Below are 17,833 nucleotides of genomic sequence, written 5' to 3'. Positions count from 1 at the left end.
TTTGCAAATCAGATATCAGACAAGAGGCTTGTGCCCAGAATATATAAAGAACTCTATAACTCAATTTTAAAAAACCACCCAATTAAAAATGGACAAGGGACTTGAATAGAAATTTCTCCAAAGAAGATCTACAAATGGCCAATAAGCTAATGAAAAGATGATCAACATCAATAGTCATTAGGGAACTAGAAACACTACACACACACACACACACACGCACGCAAAGAGATATCACTTCACACATTCACTAGACAACTATAATCAAGCAGACATACAATACAAAGTGCTAGCAACGATGTGGAAAAACTTGATCCCTCATATATTAGTGATGGAAATGTAAAGTGGTACAGCTGTTCTGGAAAAGAGTCTGGCTGTCGCTCAGAATGAAAACAGAATTACCATATGATCCATTAATTCCATTCCTAGGTCAAAATTAAAACATATGGCCACACAAAAACTTGTATATGAATGTTCATCATTGCATTATTCATAATAGCATATAAAAGGTAAAAACAGGGCAGCCCCAGTGGCGCAGCGGTTTAGCGCCGCCTGCAGCCCAGGGCATGATTCCTGGAGACCCTGGATCGAGTCCTGCATCCGGCTCTCTGCACGGAGCCTGCTTCTCCCCCTGCCTGTGTCTCTGCCTCTCTCTCTCTCTCTCTCTCTCTCTCTCTGTGTGTGTCTCTATGAATAAATAAACAAAATCTTAAAAAAAAAAAAAGGTGAAAACAACCTAAAAGTTCATTAACTGGTGAATGGATAAATAAAATGTGATATATTTAGAAAATGGATTGATATTCATCAATAAACAGGAATGAACTACGAATAAGTGCTACAATATGGATGACCCTAGAAAACATGTTTAAGTGAAAGAAATAAATCACAAGAGGCTACATATTGCATGATTATAGTGAAGTGTTCAGCCATTCACTCCCATGGCCAATTCCTGGACTGGAATTATTACTGGAATTATTTTAATTCTGAAATTTTTAATTTATGCCATTCTGTGTTGTTACAATCTTATTCTCGCAGCTTTCAATTTCATTTATTACTTCTAATACACCTGTCATTCTGTCCCACTTAGACTTCCATGCTTTTTATCTCTTCTCTTTATAGTCTGCCAATGCTCTCCTCTCTGTATTTCTCCTATCTAGCTCAGACCCCATGGTCTATCACTTCAATTGTTCTCTTACCAATATTAAACTCCCTTGTTCAAACGTCTTTCTATCCTGTCCATCTAGAAAGATTCCAACCCTGTAATTGTTCATGTATTCCATGCCTGCATCCAAATTATTGAGTACTTTGGGGGAAAATCATGCAAGGGGCCTATTAGTACCACAAAACATGGTTACCCACCTCTACTATGCTCAACTTAGCTTACTTTCTTTAGGACTGCTATGTATAACTGTATTAATTTCCTAGGGCTACCACCACCACTACAACAATAACAACAACAACACACAAACCAGGTGGTTTAAAACAGTGGAAATGTATTGTTTCACAGTTCTGGAGGCTATAAGTCCAAAATCAAGGTGTTGGCAGGACCATACACTATCTGAAGCTCCAGGGGAGGATCTTTTCTTACTTTTTCCTAGCTCTGGCAGTTGTCAGCAATCCTTAGTGTTTCTTGGTTTACAACGGCATAACTCCAATCTCTTCTGTCACTACATGATCTTCTCCCTGTCTGCCTGTCTCTCTATCTCATCTTTTGTAAGGACTCCAATCATATTGCATTAGGGCCCAGCCTAATGACCTCATCTTAACTTGATTATATCTATGAAGACACTTTTGCTAAATACGGTCATATTCACAAGTATGAGGGTTAGGGCTTAAACGTCTTTTTGAAGGACACAATTAAACCCATAACAGGAACTTTTTCTACATTCCTCAAACTTTGACTCTGACCCCTTCCTACTGTCTCTGAACAGATGGCCTCATCTCCTACCTCACAGAGAAAATAGAAATTAGAAGCTATCAGAATGAGACTTGACTTCCCACCATTCAACCAACAAACCTACTTTTATTGTATGTGTGTGTCCTTTCTTTTTTTTTAATTTTTTATTAAATATTTTGTTTTATTTATGCATTAGAGATACGGAGAGAGAGGCAGAGGCAGAGGGAGAAGCAGGTTCCCTGTGGGGAGCCTGATGCGGGACTCGATCCCAGGACCCTGGGATCATGACCTGAGCTAAAGACAAACGCTCAACCACTGAGCCATCCAGGTGCTCCGTGTATGTCCTTTCTTCTCTTCATTTCATGAAAGAATTGCTGCTTTTCCTATTTAAAGCTAATCTCTTAAGGGTTCTTCAAACCTGACATGTCCAAATCTGACCTTATCATCTTCCTCTCAAAACCTGTTCCTCCTGTGTTCTCCTTCGTTGTTTTTGAATGGCACATGGTCCACCCAGTTGCCTGAGAAAAAAGTCCAGAAGCTTCACCCTTGACTTTGCTTCTCCCTTACTCTGTCCATCCCAACATTTCCCAAGTTCTGCCTAACAGACCAGAACCACAACTTCCTTGGGTTTGTACACTACATGTCTATTAATGAAGTCCACACTTCATATTTGCATTTAAGCACCCACCTTATATTCAATTGATTCAATTCAGTTCACAACTACCTGTAATACTCTCTCTTTCTCATCTGAAGTTGTGAAATCATATTTTTAAAAATATTTTATTTATTTATTCATGAGAGACACAGAGAGAGAGAGAGAGGCAGAGACACAGGCAGAGGGAGAAGCAGGCTCCGTGCAGGGAGCCCGACATGGGACTCAATCCCGGGACTCCAGGATCGTGCCCTGGGCTGAAGGCAGGTGCTGAACCGCTGAGCCACCCAGGGATTCCTGAAATCATATTTATATGGTGGGTTTCATGCATTCTAATGGATAATTGGACTCCCCTCCATTTTATTTCATCTCTTTTGATTCAGCCTATTATATTATCATCCTAGCATCCTTTGGGATCTTTATTTATTTTTTATTTTTTATTTTTTTTTCCTTTGAGATCTTTATTTTCTCCTTCATTCATGCATGGAACTTGAGGATGTGGTTGGTCATTGCAAGATAAGAGAAGTCAGGTAAAGTGCTAAGCACAGTACCTGACACATAATAAGCCCTTGATAAACATTTACAGTTGTGATTGTTATTATTATCTCAACACTCAGCATAGCATCTGGGCCATACCAAAGCCTCAATAAATATTTATTGATTAATGAATGAATGAATGGATCAAAGGTTGATGGAATGAATAAATATCCCCTCTCCAAAATCCCAAGTCCATTAAGTTTGATACTCTTATCCCTCTTTTATAGACAAAGAAACCAAGGCTTAGAGAGTTTCAGTTGGAAAGTGGTAAAACCAGAACTGGAATCCAGATCTGCCTGACTCCTAAGCATGTATGACTAATCCTTCCTTACTCTGCTTCCTAACATGTGACACAGATCAAAAGAACTAGTTGTGAAGTCAGAGTGAAGTCTGAGAGGTTTCCCCAAGTTGTGTGTCCAGACTTTAGAAAAGCAGATTCTCCTACATATGGTCCTGGGACATAGGGATATGGAAAGGGCTAAAAGATGATGTCACAGCACTAGGAATCTCACCTCTTTCCACCCCTATGGGCCTCTCATCTTCCCTGGCCTAACCTGTATGCTTAGCTATTTCTCCCCAGAACCTAACATATTGTGTGTCCCTAGGGAGAAACTTAGGAACAGGAAGGGAAGCCCTAGGAAGGTAATTTAACTACTTGCCAGGACCAGAGTCAGTGGAATTGGAGGTCCAGAGGAGTAGCAAGAATGGTACAAAGAATACTAAGACTTGGGCAGCCTGGGTGGCTCAGTGGTTTAGCATCTGCCTTCAGCCCAGGGTGTGATCCCAGAGACTTGGGATCAAGTCGCATGTCCAGCTCCCTACATGGAGCCTGCTTCTCCCCCTGCCTTGTCTCTGCGTCTCTCTATGTCTCTCATGAATAAATTTTTAAAAATCTTTAAAAAAAAAAAAGTATACTATGACTTGCAGGCGGCCTGCATTACCTCTTTGGGTGTCAGCTTCCTCATCTATAAAATTAGGAGTAGAAGTCCTTATCCTACCTGCCTCACAGGGTTGTTGGAGACACAATAATGATAACCACTAATATTTATTGAGTGCCACCACTATGCTGGCCATTGTGTTGAGTGTCTTTCATATCCTCACAGTTAGCCCTATGAAATAGGCATATAGTCTACACCTCCCCCCTCCTTCCCCCCCCCAGCCCCGCCCCTACAAATGAGGAAACCAAGGTTCATGGAATTAAGTTACTTGCCCAAGTAACTCTAAATGACAGATCTGAAATTCGAAACTGGGCTGCCTTTTGAGTACTTCAGAGCGGTGAGCTTGTTTGTGAACCTCAGCTGGGAGCCTGTTTGTGAATCTCAAAGAATGATACAAGTTTCCTGCCCTGTTGCATTCAAGTATCTGTACAAGTCTACAGCTTATTCTGATTGAGACTGGAGATGGATGCCTGGTAGAGATCGTTGTCCAAGGAGGCAGCTGATCTGAATGGTTAGGATAGAAGAGCTGTTTCCCACAGGGACCTGATTGGATCCCTATAGTCTGGGGAGGAAAGGGGGAGGGCACACAGTCTGAGTGGCTCTTTTGTGAAAGCAAGTTCTAGGGCAGGTTGAGGTAGGAGACAAAGCTCCTAGGTACCAAGCCAGACCACAACAGTCAATTTGGTGCCCAGGCCTTCAGCAGGAAGAGCACAGGGGCTGAGATGACAGGAAGCCCTCTGACAGGGCTCAGGCAGGGTGCCACTCCAGTCTGTCAGACTTTCCAAGAAAGTAAGGACACATAGCCCAGAAAATCAGTGGGTGTAGAAGCCAGCCCCACCTGTAACCCCTTCATCCTCTACCTCTCTACCTTTGAGTTTCCAGCCACCCTGCTTCTACACTGCTCTCCCTGTGTCCACAGGCCACTGGTTGGCTTCCCCAGCACCGCCTCCAGGCTCACTCTCCTCGCTCACACCAGAACTCTGTCTGCTGTGGCAGCTCCTTTGTTTACTGCCAGAGCTCACAGGGCTGCCACCAGCCAAACACAACGAACCCTGGCCAGGGAGGGCTAGGCTCCAGGTGCAGACTGGCCCCTAGGGACAGGTAATGGCCTCCAAGCCAGGGAGGCAGCTCAAAGGTAGGCTGCCCCCTGCACTGGGTTCTTGTTTCAGATTCTGACAACCCAGGTTTCAGGCCGAGAGGGAAGGGACACAAGATCTGCCCATAGCTGGGCAGGAATCCCTACTGTTGAAACAGCTTTGGCTAGGAGCCCTGGGAATCAGAGACCCAGCTGGAGAGAGGTGGGGAAAATGTTGAGGCCCCCTGGGTGGGAAGCAGAGGCCTAGACTGCCTTCTCCTGGTCCTCCCTCTCTTCATCCTGAGTCCTTAGAACAAAAACTTAGGTGCCCACATTTCTCTACCAGAGGGCTTCGTTCCCCTCCCGAGCATTCATGCCTCATGGCCCCGCTAAGGAGTCTAGTGGATAAAGGGAAGTGGGCATTTACTCTGGGCCAAACCCCAAGCAGGAAACATTGTCAGGATATGTCTGGCATTTGTCTGTCTAAGGTTAGTGGGGAAGTTACTTATCTAATATATAGTTACGTATTTGTATAATATATACTGTAAAGAGGAGGGACTTATACTCTGTTTCTGGAGCTGGGGTGATGGGTAGGAGGTGATGGATGAGCTGGGATAGGAGTGGTAAAGGTGCCAAGCTGGAGGGTAACAGGGCCACAGACAAGATCACACAAGGAACACTGATCAGTGGCAAAAGGAAGATGCCCCAACAGGAGAGGAGCAGATCCCTGCCAGCCCAGGTTCCCCACTAAAAGGTAGAGAGCCCTCTAAATGGTGGCCATTTGACTCTGTGAGTAGGCAGGGAGGTGGGGCACAGATAGGTGGATGAAGTGGGAATGATTTTAGAGGAAATGAAATCCCCAATTTCCCTCCCATGTAGGGATCTATTTTGGAGGCAACAGTTTGACTCAGGAATGTCAAGAAGAAAACCTAAGTCTGTTGCCAGGCCCCAGAAGAGCAGATGTAGCTCCGGACCAACAGGCCTTTGGAAGGAAGGGAATGGGGTTAGAGGTAGCGTTGGCCCTGCTCAGCCTGTACTCTCTGTCCCGTTTTCCTGCAGGCAACCCACCTCCCTTCCCTGGGTCCGTCATTCTTTGAGGGGTCACTGGGTCTCCTGGAGTAAACAAGAAATTTGCCACAATTTTAGTAACAGTTTTGCTTTTTATCTCATCAATGTACATTTTAATCTAACAGTCTAACAGCCTCATACTCCTTACCCCAGCCCAAGCCCTCACCCCCTCTTGCCCACCCCCGCCCAATCAGCATCACATCTGCCCAGGGGCAGGAAATTGCCAGGCATAACGGTGATTCAAGGAGAGGGTGGCACCTGTGGCTCTTCCAAGAGGAGCCCTTCCCGGAGAGTCCAGAAGCCAAGAAAGCCCCAGGTAAGGAGAGGTTGAGGGCTGAGTCTCTTTGGAAAGCAAGGTCTCCTGGGTCTTAGTCCCATTCAAGTCTGTCTTCCTGGATCAGGGCAGCAGAAGGGCAGAAATCCTCAGACAAGGGGACTTGTGGATAGAAAGGAACCTCAAACCCAGTCCCACTCAGAAATTAAGAGCAAGGCTGTTGGAACCCCTCCTTCCACACAGGCTGTGTAGGTGCTTTTGGCTGCTGCTTCCCAACCTCTTTGCTCCTGGGAGTGTAGGGTAGGGCTCTTATGACCGGCATCCTGGGATGTGCCCCCCAGGAAGATGGAGGGCCAGTGCTGCTACCTGCAGCCACAAGACTCCACAACCATGTCCTCATATTGCTTATAGACCACGTTGTTGGCGGAGTCAATGAAGAGGATGCTGATGGGACTTAGTCGTGTGGGCACACAGCAGGTTGGTGGTGTGGACTCAGGGTCCATGGAGTTCATCAGGGTCTGGATGACTGCGTGGTTCGTGGGCTCCAGGTGGGAGCGCAAGGGGAACTCACATAGCCCCTCACAGTGGAAGGCCTCGTACTCAAGGGGTGCAATGATCCAGTCATCCCAACCCATGTCTTTGAAGTTGACATGCAGTGCCTTCCGACTGCAGCGGGCCTTGGGGTTCTTGCTGGGCCGTTTGCCCTGGCGCGTGGCCAGTGGGGCCCGCCTTTTTCGCCGCTGGCTGAACAGGTACTCATACACAGTCTTATCATCTTGCCCTGATCGGGCCTTAATCTCATTAAAGAACAGGTCCCGTTTCTTGGTGCGGCCAAATACCAGGAACAGGGCCTTCTCGTGGACCTGCCTGGCAGCCCGGTCAAAACCCAGGCCACGGAGGTCCACGGCCCGGCCCCGTTCCCAGGCCTCCAGCTCCAGGCACAGCTGGGCCGAGTTCTTAAAGTTTCGGAAAAGCTTCCAGATGTCGAACACCTCCCAGCCAGATCCGTCCAGGCCTGGCACGGAGCGCACATCCAGCAGGGCTGCCGGCTGCCGGCCGCTGGGGCAGCTGGACAGCTTCAGCTGGGCAGCCCGCCCGATGCTGGGGGCCACTGGCTTGGCCGTGTCCGAGGGCTTCTTCCGCAAGATCCGCAGCTCGGCCCCTAGCAGCCCATCCTTCTCCAGGGCACTAATGTCAAACACGTACCTCTGCTTTCTGACCACAGGACCTCGGTCATCTAGAGAAAACACCCAGAAGTCATTCCCTGCAACCTCACCAAGACAGCCAGTCCCCTCAGGGGAGGGCCACAGCTCTCTCCCCTCTGGAGACAGCTTTCTTTAACCTCTCCCCTACTCTGACAGAGGCCAAGACCCAAACCACTGAGAGCCTTTTTCAACATAGGGGAGCTTCCTAAACAGCAGACCAAGTAGAGTTGTTTATCCGTAGATGTGGTGTGGTGATTTGAACAATTCCGGGTGTTTTGTCAATGACAATGCATGTCAGAGATGCATCAGCCTTAAAACTGCCTCTAGCTATCCCTCCCCACCTGTTATCTTATATGATATCTCCTCCGAGAGATAGGTGGGGTGGGTATTATAATTAGCTCTATTTTTCCGGAGGAGGAACCTGAGGCTCAAAGAAGTTTGGTGACTTGCCCAAGATCACCCAGCTAGGAAAAAAAGCAGAGTTGAAACTCTAGTCTAGAACTTTTTATACCCAGTCCTGAGCTGCTCCCACTATACCTCAAGGAAGATCTTGGTGTTCTCGTTTTACAAGTGAGGCATGGAGGGGGGAAGTGACTTGTGTAAGTTAACACAGTTCAAGGTAAAGCTATAATACAATTTCCCTGGCTTCCTCATCTAACGAGTTTGTTGTGTACAGGGCTTACCCTGCTGGGTGTATAAGTGTGTGTGTGAATGACAGTTTGTGCGTGTGTGTGCATGTGTGTATGTATGATTGGGCTTACATGTGAATATAAAAGGTAAAGTATAGTGAGTGACGTGTGTATGATTGCACTTGTGTGAATATTTGAAGGATATGTATGTATATGTGTGTATATGTAAGATGATTCTGTGTATACATGTAACAAGGTGTGTGTTCACGTGTGTACATGTGTGTGTGATTCAGCATGTATGCATAAATATAAGGCTGTATGTGTGTGAGAAACTCTGTAGTGTGTCCGAATCAGCATGCCCTCCTTCCTAAATACCAATTTGCCATTGGGAAGCATTCATACATTGCTCTAGAAGGTGACTAATTAGGCCTTTAAACTCCCCATCTCCCCCTCTGCAAGCTCCCTTAGAGCTGGGGGGCACAAGGACTTATTTTATGAGCCCCCAAGGGGTCACAGCTTTCCCTGGCTGGGCAGGCAGCCAGGCCACCTCCCCCAACCCAGCCAGACCTGCTGCCTTCTGCTTCCTCCCACCCTGTCATTCCCCCACAGGCTAGCTCTAATGAGGAGCCTCTCCCCATCTCTGACCCCTCCCCCACCCTGCCAGCCAAAATCCCAAGACTCCCAGAACCAGAGCATAAGACCTACAAGCAATCCTAGCAATAAGTATCCATCTCCCTCTTCACACTTACAGAGAAACTGAGGCCCTGAGAGGGCAAGGGACTTACTGAGATCACACAGCAAAGCAGAGAGGGGAAAGCCAGAACAGTAACACTAGGTGAGCATAGGGAGAAGAGAGGGGAACAGATATCCTCCCAGGTTGATGAAAAAAATGATCTGCATTTAGGATAGAACATAAAGCATTCATATTTGAAGGACTCTCAGAAATTACCCAATCCAACCCCCCTATAGTTGTGCAAATGGGGAAACCAAGACCCCAAAGGGAAAGGGACTCTCTCAAGGTCACACTGTGAATTAGACCCTAAGTCTGCCACACCCCCACCCCGCAACCCACCCCACACTCCACCGTGATTCCAAGATGCCCCATTTAGTGTCTTCACCTATCCTGCCTCCTCTGCCCCCTGTAGCCTGAAGGCAAATTTGCAGAACCACAGCTCTCTAGAGATTAATTTCTCTGACATCTTAGAAAACTCCAAACCTCCAGAGCCTGGAAAGTCTTGCCAACCCACCGAGGAACACAGCATGGCCTGGTAAGAGACTTAAAAGTGTGGTCCCCAAATCTGCCGCCAACTGGCAGGCCCCGTCTCCTGTCTGGGCTTCGGCTACCCCTTCTGCACCTTGCAGGAGTTGGCTCTGCAACGGCCGGCAGCCTGGGAGCCTGGGAGCCGGGATGTGGGAGGTATGTCCCTGATACCACCCTGGGCCGATGCACACACTGTCTCCCGCTGGTGCAGCCGTGCAGCGGCATCAGGGCTCTGGAAGGCCCCTCCACACATGCAGGTGCCCCTCCCTCGGAGCCGCGCCCCTGCCGCCCCACCCCCTCACCTTGCCCTTTGTCAATAAAGCTGGTGATGGTGTTGGCCAGGCCAGCCTCCAACTTCACGCTGCTGTTGCCTCCCTTTCTGTCAGCATCGGACAGCGTCCTGTACAGCGAGAGCATGTACTCGTGGGGCGTGATGGGGGGCGGGCGGAACGGCTCCTTGGGCTCTGGAGGGGGCCCAGTCTCCCTGGCCTTCTTCAGCAGGAAGGGGCCGGGGACAGATCCTGCCTTTGGAGGTGCCTTACCCCCAGGAAGCTGTCCTTTGGGGGTCACCATCCGCGGTGCCGCCTGCCTGGTCTGGGTAGGGTGTCCTGGCTTGGGTTCAGGGCCGCCCGGTCTGGGGGGCAGCTTTTTAGGTTCATCCTTCTTGGGCTGTGTCAGGCCTCCCGTCTGCCCGGTGCCCCCCTTGGCCCTGGCATTGGCGGCCCCCCCACCATAGCTGTGACCCCCTGGTCTAAAGACGCTCCGGGCCAGAGGGGGCCTCTCCTTGGCTTCCGCTTTGGCCAATCCTGGCCTGGCCCCCTGGGGTCTCTGGCCCAAGTCAGGGGCACCCAACACAGTGCAGATGAATTCCAGGTCCAGCCAAGCCAGGTGCCAAAGCAAAAAAGTGAGGAGTTTGGGGAGTCTCATCCTCTGGCCAGCCGCTGAATGACACCAAAGAGAAGGGCGGCAGCAGCGAAGGTGCCTCTGGTTTGGCAGGAAAAACCATGAACGGAGTGGACCCCCAAAAGCAGCGGCAGCAGCGGGAGCGGCAGAAGGAAAGGCTTTCTCCTCAGTCTGAGACTCTTTAAGTCTGCCGGGTGTGTGTTTGTATCCAGTCCCATAGTGGAAATGCTCTCGTATCCAGACGTGCACCGTCTCCAGTCAGCAGCTGAAAATAACTCGTTCTTGAAAGGAGAAAGCCGACCGCCCCCTTTCTCCTGCACAACTGACTGAGGGCTTCAAGGAGGCTTGTATAAGGCTGAGGGATTTTTCCAAGAAGGAAGAATGGCGTAATGCTGCCTGTGTGCTCCAGTTTTTTTTTTTTTTTTTAAGTTTTGAATCCTTTCCAGTGAAAATACTTCACACACGCGCACACACACATACACACACACACGCCTGCAGGTGCTCAGAAAAATCTTTTACAAACCTGAACTCAGGAATTGGAAACGGAATTCCAACCCAAACCAATTTAATTACTCTCTGATGTCATGCTGTCTAAACTCATTTAAGTGCGATATATTTATGTGAAAAAAATCACCGCTGCCCTTTCGAGGCCACGGCTCACGGGGGCTCTTGGCACAGAGCCTCGCAGCAGGGCTCTAGGCTTAGGGGGCCCTCTCAGTCCGTGGAGCAGACTCAGGAGTCTTCACCTCCACCTCAAGGGCCAGCCCACCCCACCTTCCTGAGGAGAGATACTGAGGAATGAGCTCAAGATCTTAAGCCCCAGAAGCCTGGGGAGTGTGGGTTTTCAGTTAAGTCCTTGGGGTGTTTTAAAGCAGTTTCAACCCCTGCGTCTAGTCTGGGGCCTGATTTGTTGTTGGGGGGTGGCGGCACAGATGGCAGCATTTACCCACGGTGGCTTTTATTTTAATAAACTTGTGGTGACCCAGAGACAGAAAAATATCTTACCCACTACATCCCTCCCCCTAAGTCCCATTGACCGAGCTCAGATGATTTGTTCAGGCTTCAGGGGGCACTGCCACCCCTAAGCCCACTCTTTCAATGGAAGCAGGTCCAGGGTGTACCTCCCTACCACCCCAGCAGAGACAGACTCCTGAGTTTTGTGGGAAAGGACTGGCTGAGTCCAGAGGCGGCAGCTTCAGCCTGGGGCAGCAGCGGCCCCTGCAGGAGGCTGGGAAAATGATTTCCCACATGATGTTTTTCTGGTAGCTCTGGAAGTCTGAATTTCAGCCGGACTCATGAGGGAAAGCTATTCCCTTCACCTGAAATATCAACTCTCACAGCTGGAGGAGCCCTCATCCTGAGAGCTTCAGCTGAAAATTCACCTCCTCTGGGAAGCCTTCCCTGATCCCAGACAGAGCCAACTACCCCTTCTTGTATCTGTCGCTATAACACTTGTCACGCTGTAAGAGGCAGTGTAGGGATAGCAATCAGGAAAGCTTCCTTCTTAGTCTGAGATTCTTTGGGCCTGCCTAATGGAGATCTGTTCTCATTTTAAGGTCACCAGGTGGGTTTCCCGCATTACTTGGCACGGAGTAGAAGCTCAGTAAGGGTTTGATGAATGAAAGATGAAACCAGGTTGGGGTGTCGAGGTACCTGACCAACCCTTTCATGGTGATGCTCCCAAATCCTTGCTGATCTTCAGAGCACAGCAGCATAACTTGGCCATTTCAAACTTCATGTGGTGCTCCTGGGTCAGAATACCCTGTAGAGTTCCATCTCTCCATCTCAAAGGACCAAGGCACCATCAGGCACTCTTTGGGGCAGCTTTAAGGAAGAGCTGAATTCATTACTATCCCTCCCAGTTGCCCAGATTCACAACACTAGGCCTCCCTTTGACTTGTCCACACTGAAGCAGGTGTCTCTGACACTCTTCCTTCCTCTCAGTCCCTCACTATCTCGATCTTCCTCACCACTTACTACCATAATTGGCTTCTAGGCCTCCAAGATCTCTCTGTTCCAAAGCTCTCCCTCTCTAAAACCTACTTATTGAAAAGTGCCAGCTCATGGGGCCCCGGGTGGCTCAGTTGGTTAAGCTTCTGCCTTCGGCTCAGGTCATGATCCCGGGGTCCTGGGATGGAGCCCCACATAGGCCTCCGTGCTCAGCAGGGGATCTGCTTCTCCCTCTCCTTGCTGCTCCTCTGTTTGTACTCTTTCTCTCTCTGTGTCAAATAAATAAATAAAATCTTAAAAGAAAAGAAAAAGAAAAGCACCAGCTCATGTGCCCTCTCCTCCACGAAGCCTTCCCTCATCCACTAGAAAACATGCATTTCTTTTTTTTTTTAAAGATTTTATTTATTTATTCATGAGAGACAGAAAGAGAGAGAGAGAGAGAGAGAGAGGCAAAGGGAGAAGCAGGGTCCATGCAGGGAGCCTGATGTGGGACTCAATCCAGGGACTCCAGGATCATACCCCGAGCTGAAGGCAGCACTAAACCGCTGAGCCACCCGGGCTGCCCAAAATATACACTCCTAAATTGACATCACACATTTTCTGTGCTCCTTCCCACTTGGGCAGCTTAGAGTTTACCCAGTTCTGCCTCTGTCCCCTTTCTCAAATACAGTTCATTTCTTCTACTCCGTGTATGTACTTTTTCCCATTTTTTAAAATCATAATTTAATCCCTATGACTGTGATAATTGATTTAGATTTCTATCTCCTCCATCCTTATGACTAATCGGTACATATTAATCTTTCACTTATTCCCAGCACTGGGCACAGGGTCCAGCATATAGCAGATTCTCAGCGTGTGTAGAGATATGGATGAGTAAATCTCTAACAGACACTTATATACAAAAGCCATAATTTTCAGCTTCAAGATATAGTTACTTATAGACGTATCATGACTTCCCTGCTGGACTCTGAGTTCCCTACAGGGAGGGATTCTGTCTTGGCACTTATCTGGCACTTTGTAAGCTTGATTTAGTGAGCAAATGAAGGGATGAATGAATCAAACAACGAAGATGTCCCTGCACGTGGTTTGATAAAGAGTGAAGGCCCCTGGAGACGAGCAGACTGGTTTGGAATCCTGGTTCTGCTAGATGCTTTAGTGCATTGTGTGATTTTTGGAAGCCTCTACACCTCTCTGAAACTTGGAACAAGGATCACAAGAAGTACTTACATCATAGGGTGTTTGTAGGGATTCAATTAACTGAATCATAAAAGGTGAGTAACCTCTCACCTGACAAATATTCATAATAGCTACTATTTATTGAGCAGGTAGTCAAATAAACTAAACTCCAGTTTTTGCAGTCCACTGTATTTTTACCCTATTGATCTTCACAATAATCATATGATGAAAGTGCTCCTGATATCCCCATTTTGCAGATGAAGAAATAGAAGTTCAGTTATTTTTTTAATATTTTCTTTTTTTTAAATTTTTATTTATTTATGATAGTCACAGAGAGAGAGAGAGAGAGAGAGGCAGAGACATAGGCAGAAGGAGAAGCAGGCTCCATGCACCGGGAGCCCGGCGTGGGACTCGATCCCAGGACTCCAGGATCACGCCCTGGGCCAAAGGCACGTGCCAAACCGCTGCGCCACCCAGGGATCCCCAGAAAGGTCACTTTTTAAGCTTAATTCCTGCTTTGACACATTTTATGCTTAAGAATTCTAACTTGGCCTCTAGAAATACAAGAAGTAAAAGGGTGGTGGAGATGATGCTGGTATTCCTTTTTTTTTTTTTTTTTTTTTGAGAGAGAATTTAGATATTTTATTTTATTATTTTAAAAAAGATTTTTATTTTATTTATCTATTCATGAGAGACACAGAGAGAGGCAGAGACATCAGCAGAGGGAGAAGCAGGCTCCATGCAGGGAGCCCAATATGGGACTGGATCCCAAATTCCAGGATCATGCCCTGAGCTGAAGGCAGATGTGCTCAACCGCTGAGCCACCCAGGCGTCCCTGATTCTGGTATTCTTGGCTTTCAGTCAAGGTCTCATCCAAAGGACTGGGACTTCGGGGACACAGAGGAGTCTCAGAGTAGGGGCACAGAGGCTATTGTTTGGGGATCAGGGAACTCCAGAAATGGGATAGGAGCAGGGAAAGGGGACTCTGAGCTAGCTGAGAAGGCCCTCTCCAGGGAAGAGCCCAGGGGACGGACCTGGCTCTCACTATAAAGGTGACTAATCACTTCAGTCCCTTCTGGTAATTGCAACCAGATGCTGCCGCTGGCAACGCTTCAGTCCCAACATATTTAATTACTGGGACGCACAGTCCCTAGGCCTCCCAGGTCCCCCAACTTCCCCCACTCCTGTCAGCAATATTAATGTCAAACTTGAGGTAGAGGATAGAAGCCTTGGAAGCCACCGGCATGGAAATAATCCTTATAGTACCTTTTGCCATGAAGAACCTTTAAGTTTTATATGTTTCCCCATCCATTATCTCTTTGGTACTCCACAAAACATCCTCTTAAAGTTGGTGGGCCAGAGTATTATTATCCCCATTTCACAGATGAGCAAATAGTGAATTGAGTAATAATAATAATCATCCTTTGCTTTTTTTCAGGCACTTAGCAATTTTCAAAGTGATTTCACATTCATGATACTATCTGAGCCTCCTGGGATCTCTCAGAGCCAGTCCAGCACACAGGACAGTGGCTGAGAGTCTAGCCTCCAGGATCAGACAACTCAGCTTGTGTCCTGCCTGTGCCTCTAACCAATTGGGTGACTGTGGATATTCATTCATTTATGACTTAATTATTCAGCAACTATATATTGGGTGCCTACCGTGTTGACAGGCTCTGTACCTAAGCACTCAATATCTAGCAGTGGACAAGACAACCAAGTCTGGTGAAACCAAAATTCTGGTGGAAGAGATGGAAAAACAAGCAAACCAATGCATAACTTCAGAGAATTCTAAATGCAGTGAAGAAAAATTAAGTAGAAGTTCAGAAAGGTCACTTCAGAAGGGTCAAAGGAATGTTTGTTTTAGATAGGAATGTCTCTTTGAGGGGGTGAAATTTGAGCAGAGATCTGGAGGTAGTGAGGGAATGAGCCACCCAAAGGTCTGGAGGATGATCATTCCAGGCGGAAGGAATAGCAGATGTAAAAGCCTTGAGTCAGGAAAGTGCTCTGCATATCTATGAACCAAGAGAAGTTGGTATGGCTGAAGCAGAGTGAGCAAGTGGGGGGGGGGAGTCAGAGGAGATGAGGTCAGATCATGCCAGGACTGCTTTGCAAGGCAGAGAAAGGAAGTTGGATTTTATGGTTAATGTGGTGGGAAACCCAACGGAGAGTTCTAAGAAAGAAAGTCTGATTTGTAACATGATTAAGAGCTGGGCTACCTACCTTTAATTCCTGATTCCCCAATTCACCAGCTGTGTAACCTTAGGCTAATTTAATCTCTGTGCCTTGGTTTCCTCCTATATAAAGTGAGAAGAAAAAGAATATGCCTACCTCATGGAATTGTTATCAATTGTTGTTGTAAGTTCTTAGAACACTGTCTCATGCATAGTAAGCAGTACATAATGTTACCTATCTATATTTTTTTTAAAAGTCACTTCCAAGGGCACTTGGGTGGCTCAGTCGGTAGAGTATACAACTCTTGATTTCAGGGTTGTGAGTTTGAGCCCCAAACTGGGCATAGAGATTACCCTTAAAAAGTCGCTGCTGAACCTATTTCTTTACCTATAAAATTAGGATAAAAATATCTTCTTTTAAGAACTAAATTGTGGGATCCCTGGGTGGCGCAGCGGTTCGGCGCCTGCCTTTGGCCCAGGGCGTGATCCTGGAGACCCGGGATCGAATCCCACATCGGGCTCCCGGTGCATGGAGCCTGCTTCTCCCTCTGCCTGTGCCTCTGCCTCTCTCTCTCTCTCTCTCTCTGTGACTATCATAAAAAAAAAAAAAAAAAAAAAGAACTAAATTGTATTTACATATGTAAAGCACCTTTCTTTCATTGTATGACCAGCATACAATAGGTGCTCCATAAATTATAGTTAAAAAAAAAAGGGGGTTCAGTTGTTAATATGCTACCCTTGTTCACAAATGAGGAAATTGAGTTTCAGAAAAGTGAAACGACTGACACAACATCACATAGTTAGAAATGACGGAGGCAAGACTCAATCCAGACACATGACTCAGAATCTAGTGCTCTTCCTACAAGAAGGAAGGTTGATCTTTCCTGCTATCACCCTACATGTTAGGAGTTGGCAGGGAGGAAGGCCCAGAGTCCCTGATTCTCCTTCTGTTTCTTCTGATCTGTGGGGCCTGGGCCTTTCCCATCAAGGGAGCCCAGACAGCTCTGCAAGATCAGAGCCACCTAATCCTTCCCCCAAAACATTCTTATGGTTTGTGTTGTTTAAATATCCCAGAAACAGTCAATCCTAAAGGCTCTCTCCTAGGGAGCTCTCCATGGCTCCCCCAGCTGAGCTCCTCGGGAACTGCACCTTGTCAGGGAGAGGGCTTTCTGTCCTAGGTCAATCCATCCCACTGGCTATAATCTGGAAACTGTGCAGGTGTCCGTGTGTTTCTGTCTGTTGCAGGCATGAGGTATGAACAGAGTAACCATATGTTTTTCACTTTTATTCTTTATTTTAAATGTTTTTTTTAAATATTTTTGTTTTAAAAGTAATTTAGGGGCACCTGGGTGGCTCAGTTGGTTAAGCGTCTGCCTTCAGCTCAGGTCATGATCCCAGGGTCCTGGGATAGAGCCCTGGGGTCAGGCTCCCTGCCCAGTGGGGAGTTTTCTTCTCTCTGCCTTTCTGCCTCTGTTCCTCTGTCTCTCTCCCCACTCATGCTCTCTCTCTCAAATAAATAAATAAAATCTTAAAAAAATCTTAAAAAGGCCACCGGCCTTTGGCCCAGGGCGCGATCCTGGAGACCCCGGATCGAATCCCACATCAGGCTCCTGGTGCATGGAGCCTGCCTTCTCCCTCTGCCTGTGTCTCTGCCCCTCTCTCTCTCTCTCTCTGTGACTATCATAAATAAATAAATAAATAATAAAGTAAAACCCCTTTTAAAAACTATACATATTAAATAAATAATACAAATTTATGATGAAAAAAAATTCAAACAGCACAAAAGAATACACAGAAAGACCCATTTATTCTAGTCTTTCCTGGAAAGCAACCACTCTTATCAGTCTCATGGATAATTTTCTATGCAATATGAGGTATTTTTAAAAACGTTTTATTGAAATATGATACCCATACTGAATATATTCCAATTACAAATTAAGTCATGCTCATTGTAAAAACAAAACGAAACAAAACAAAAACATTAGCAATGCTTTTTAACTAAAAGAGAAAGTCCCCTTGCACTTCTCCCCAGTGTCTCTCCCTGGCGGTAACCATTGTTAATATTTGGGACCTAGGAACCTTATTGTCACTCTTGAACTC

General features: G+C 47.1%; 1 protein-coding gene across 1 annotated transcript; it reads right to left on the bottom strand.

Annotated features, from left to right (window-relative positions):
* Nucleotides 1-6,347: 6,347 nt before the first annotated feature.
* On the bottom strand, nt 6,348-10,757 carry GDF5 (growth differentiation factor 5). The gene is made up of 2 exons (XM_041733081.1): nt 9,836-10,757; nt 6,348-7,675 (listed from the first exon to the last, which is right to left on the bottom strand). The coding sequence occupies exons 1-2, from the start codon at nt 10,458-10,460 to the stop codon at nt 6,801-6,803; spliced, it is 1,500 nt and encodes a 499-aa protein (XP_041589015.1). The 5' UTR covers nt 10,461-10,757; the 3' UTR covers nt 6,348-6,800.
* Nucleotides 10,758-17,833: the final 7,076 nt, after the last annotated feature.

The sequence above is a fragment of the Vulpes lagopus genome, chromosome 18 (assembly GCF_018345385.1).
Source record: "Vulpes lagopus strain Blue_001 chromosome 18, ASM1834538v1, whole genome shotgun sequence".
Classification (NCBI taxonomy): Eukaryota; Metazoa; Chordata; class Mammalia; order Carnivora; family Canidae; genus Vulpes; species Vulpes lagopus.
This window is presented reverse-complemented; position numbering and strand designations above follow the sequence as displayed.

Excerpts from the sequence above, each read along its gene's own strand:
- GDF5 (XM_041733081.1), bottom strand. The coding sequence starts at position 10,460 with ATGAGACTCCCCAAACTCCTCACTTTTTTGCTTTGGCACCTGGCTTGG. Across the intron at positions 7,676-9,835 it reads CTTTATTGACAAAGGGCAAG|ATGACCGAGGTCCTGTGGTC; the intron begins GTGAGGGGGTGG and ends TGTTTTCTCTAG.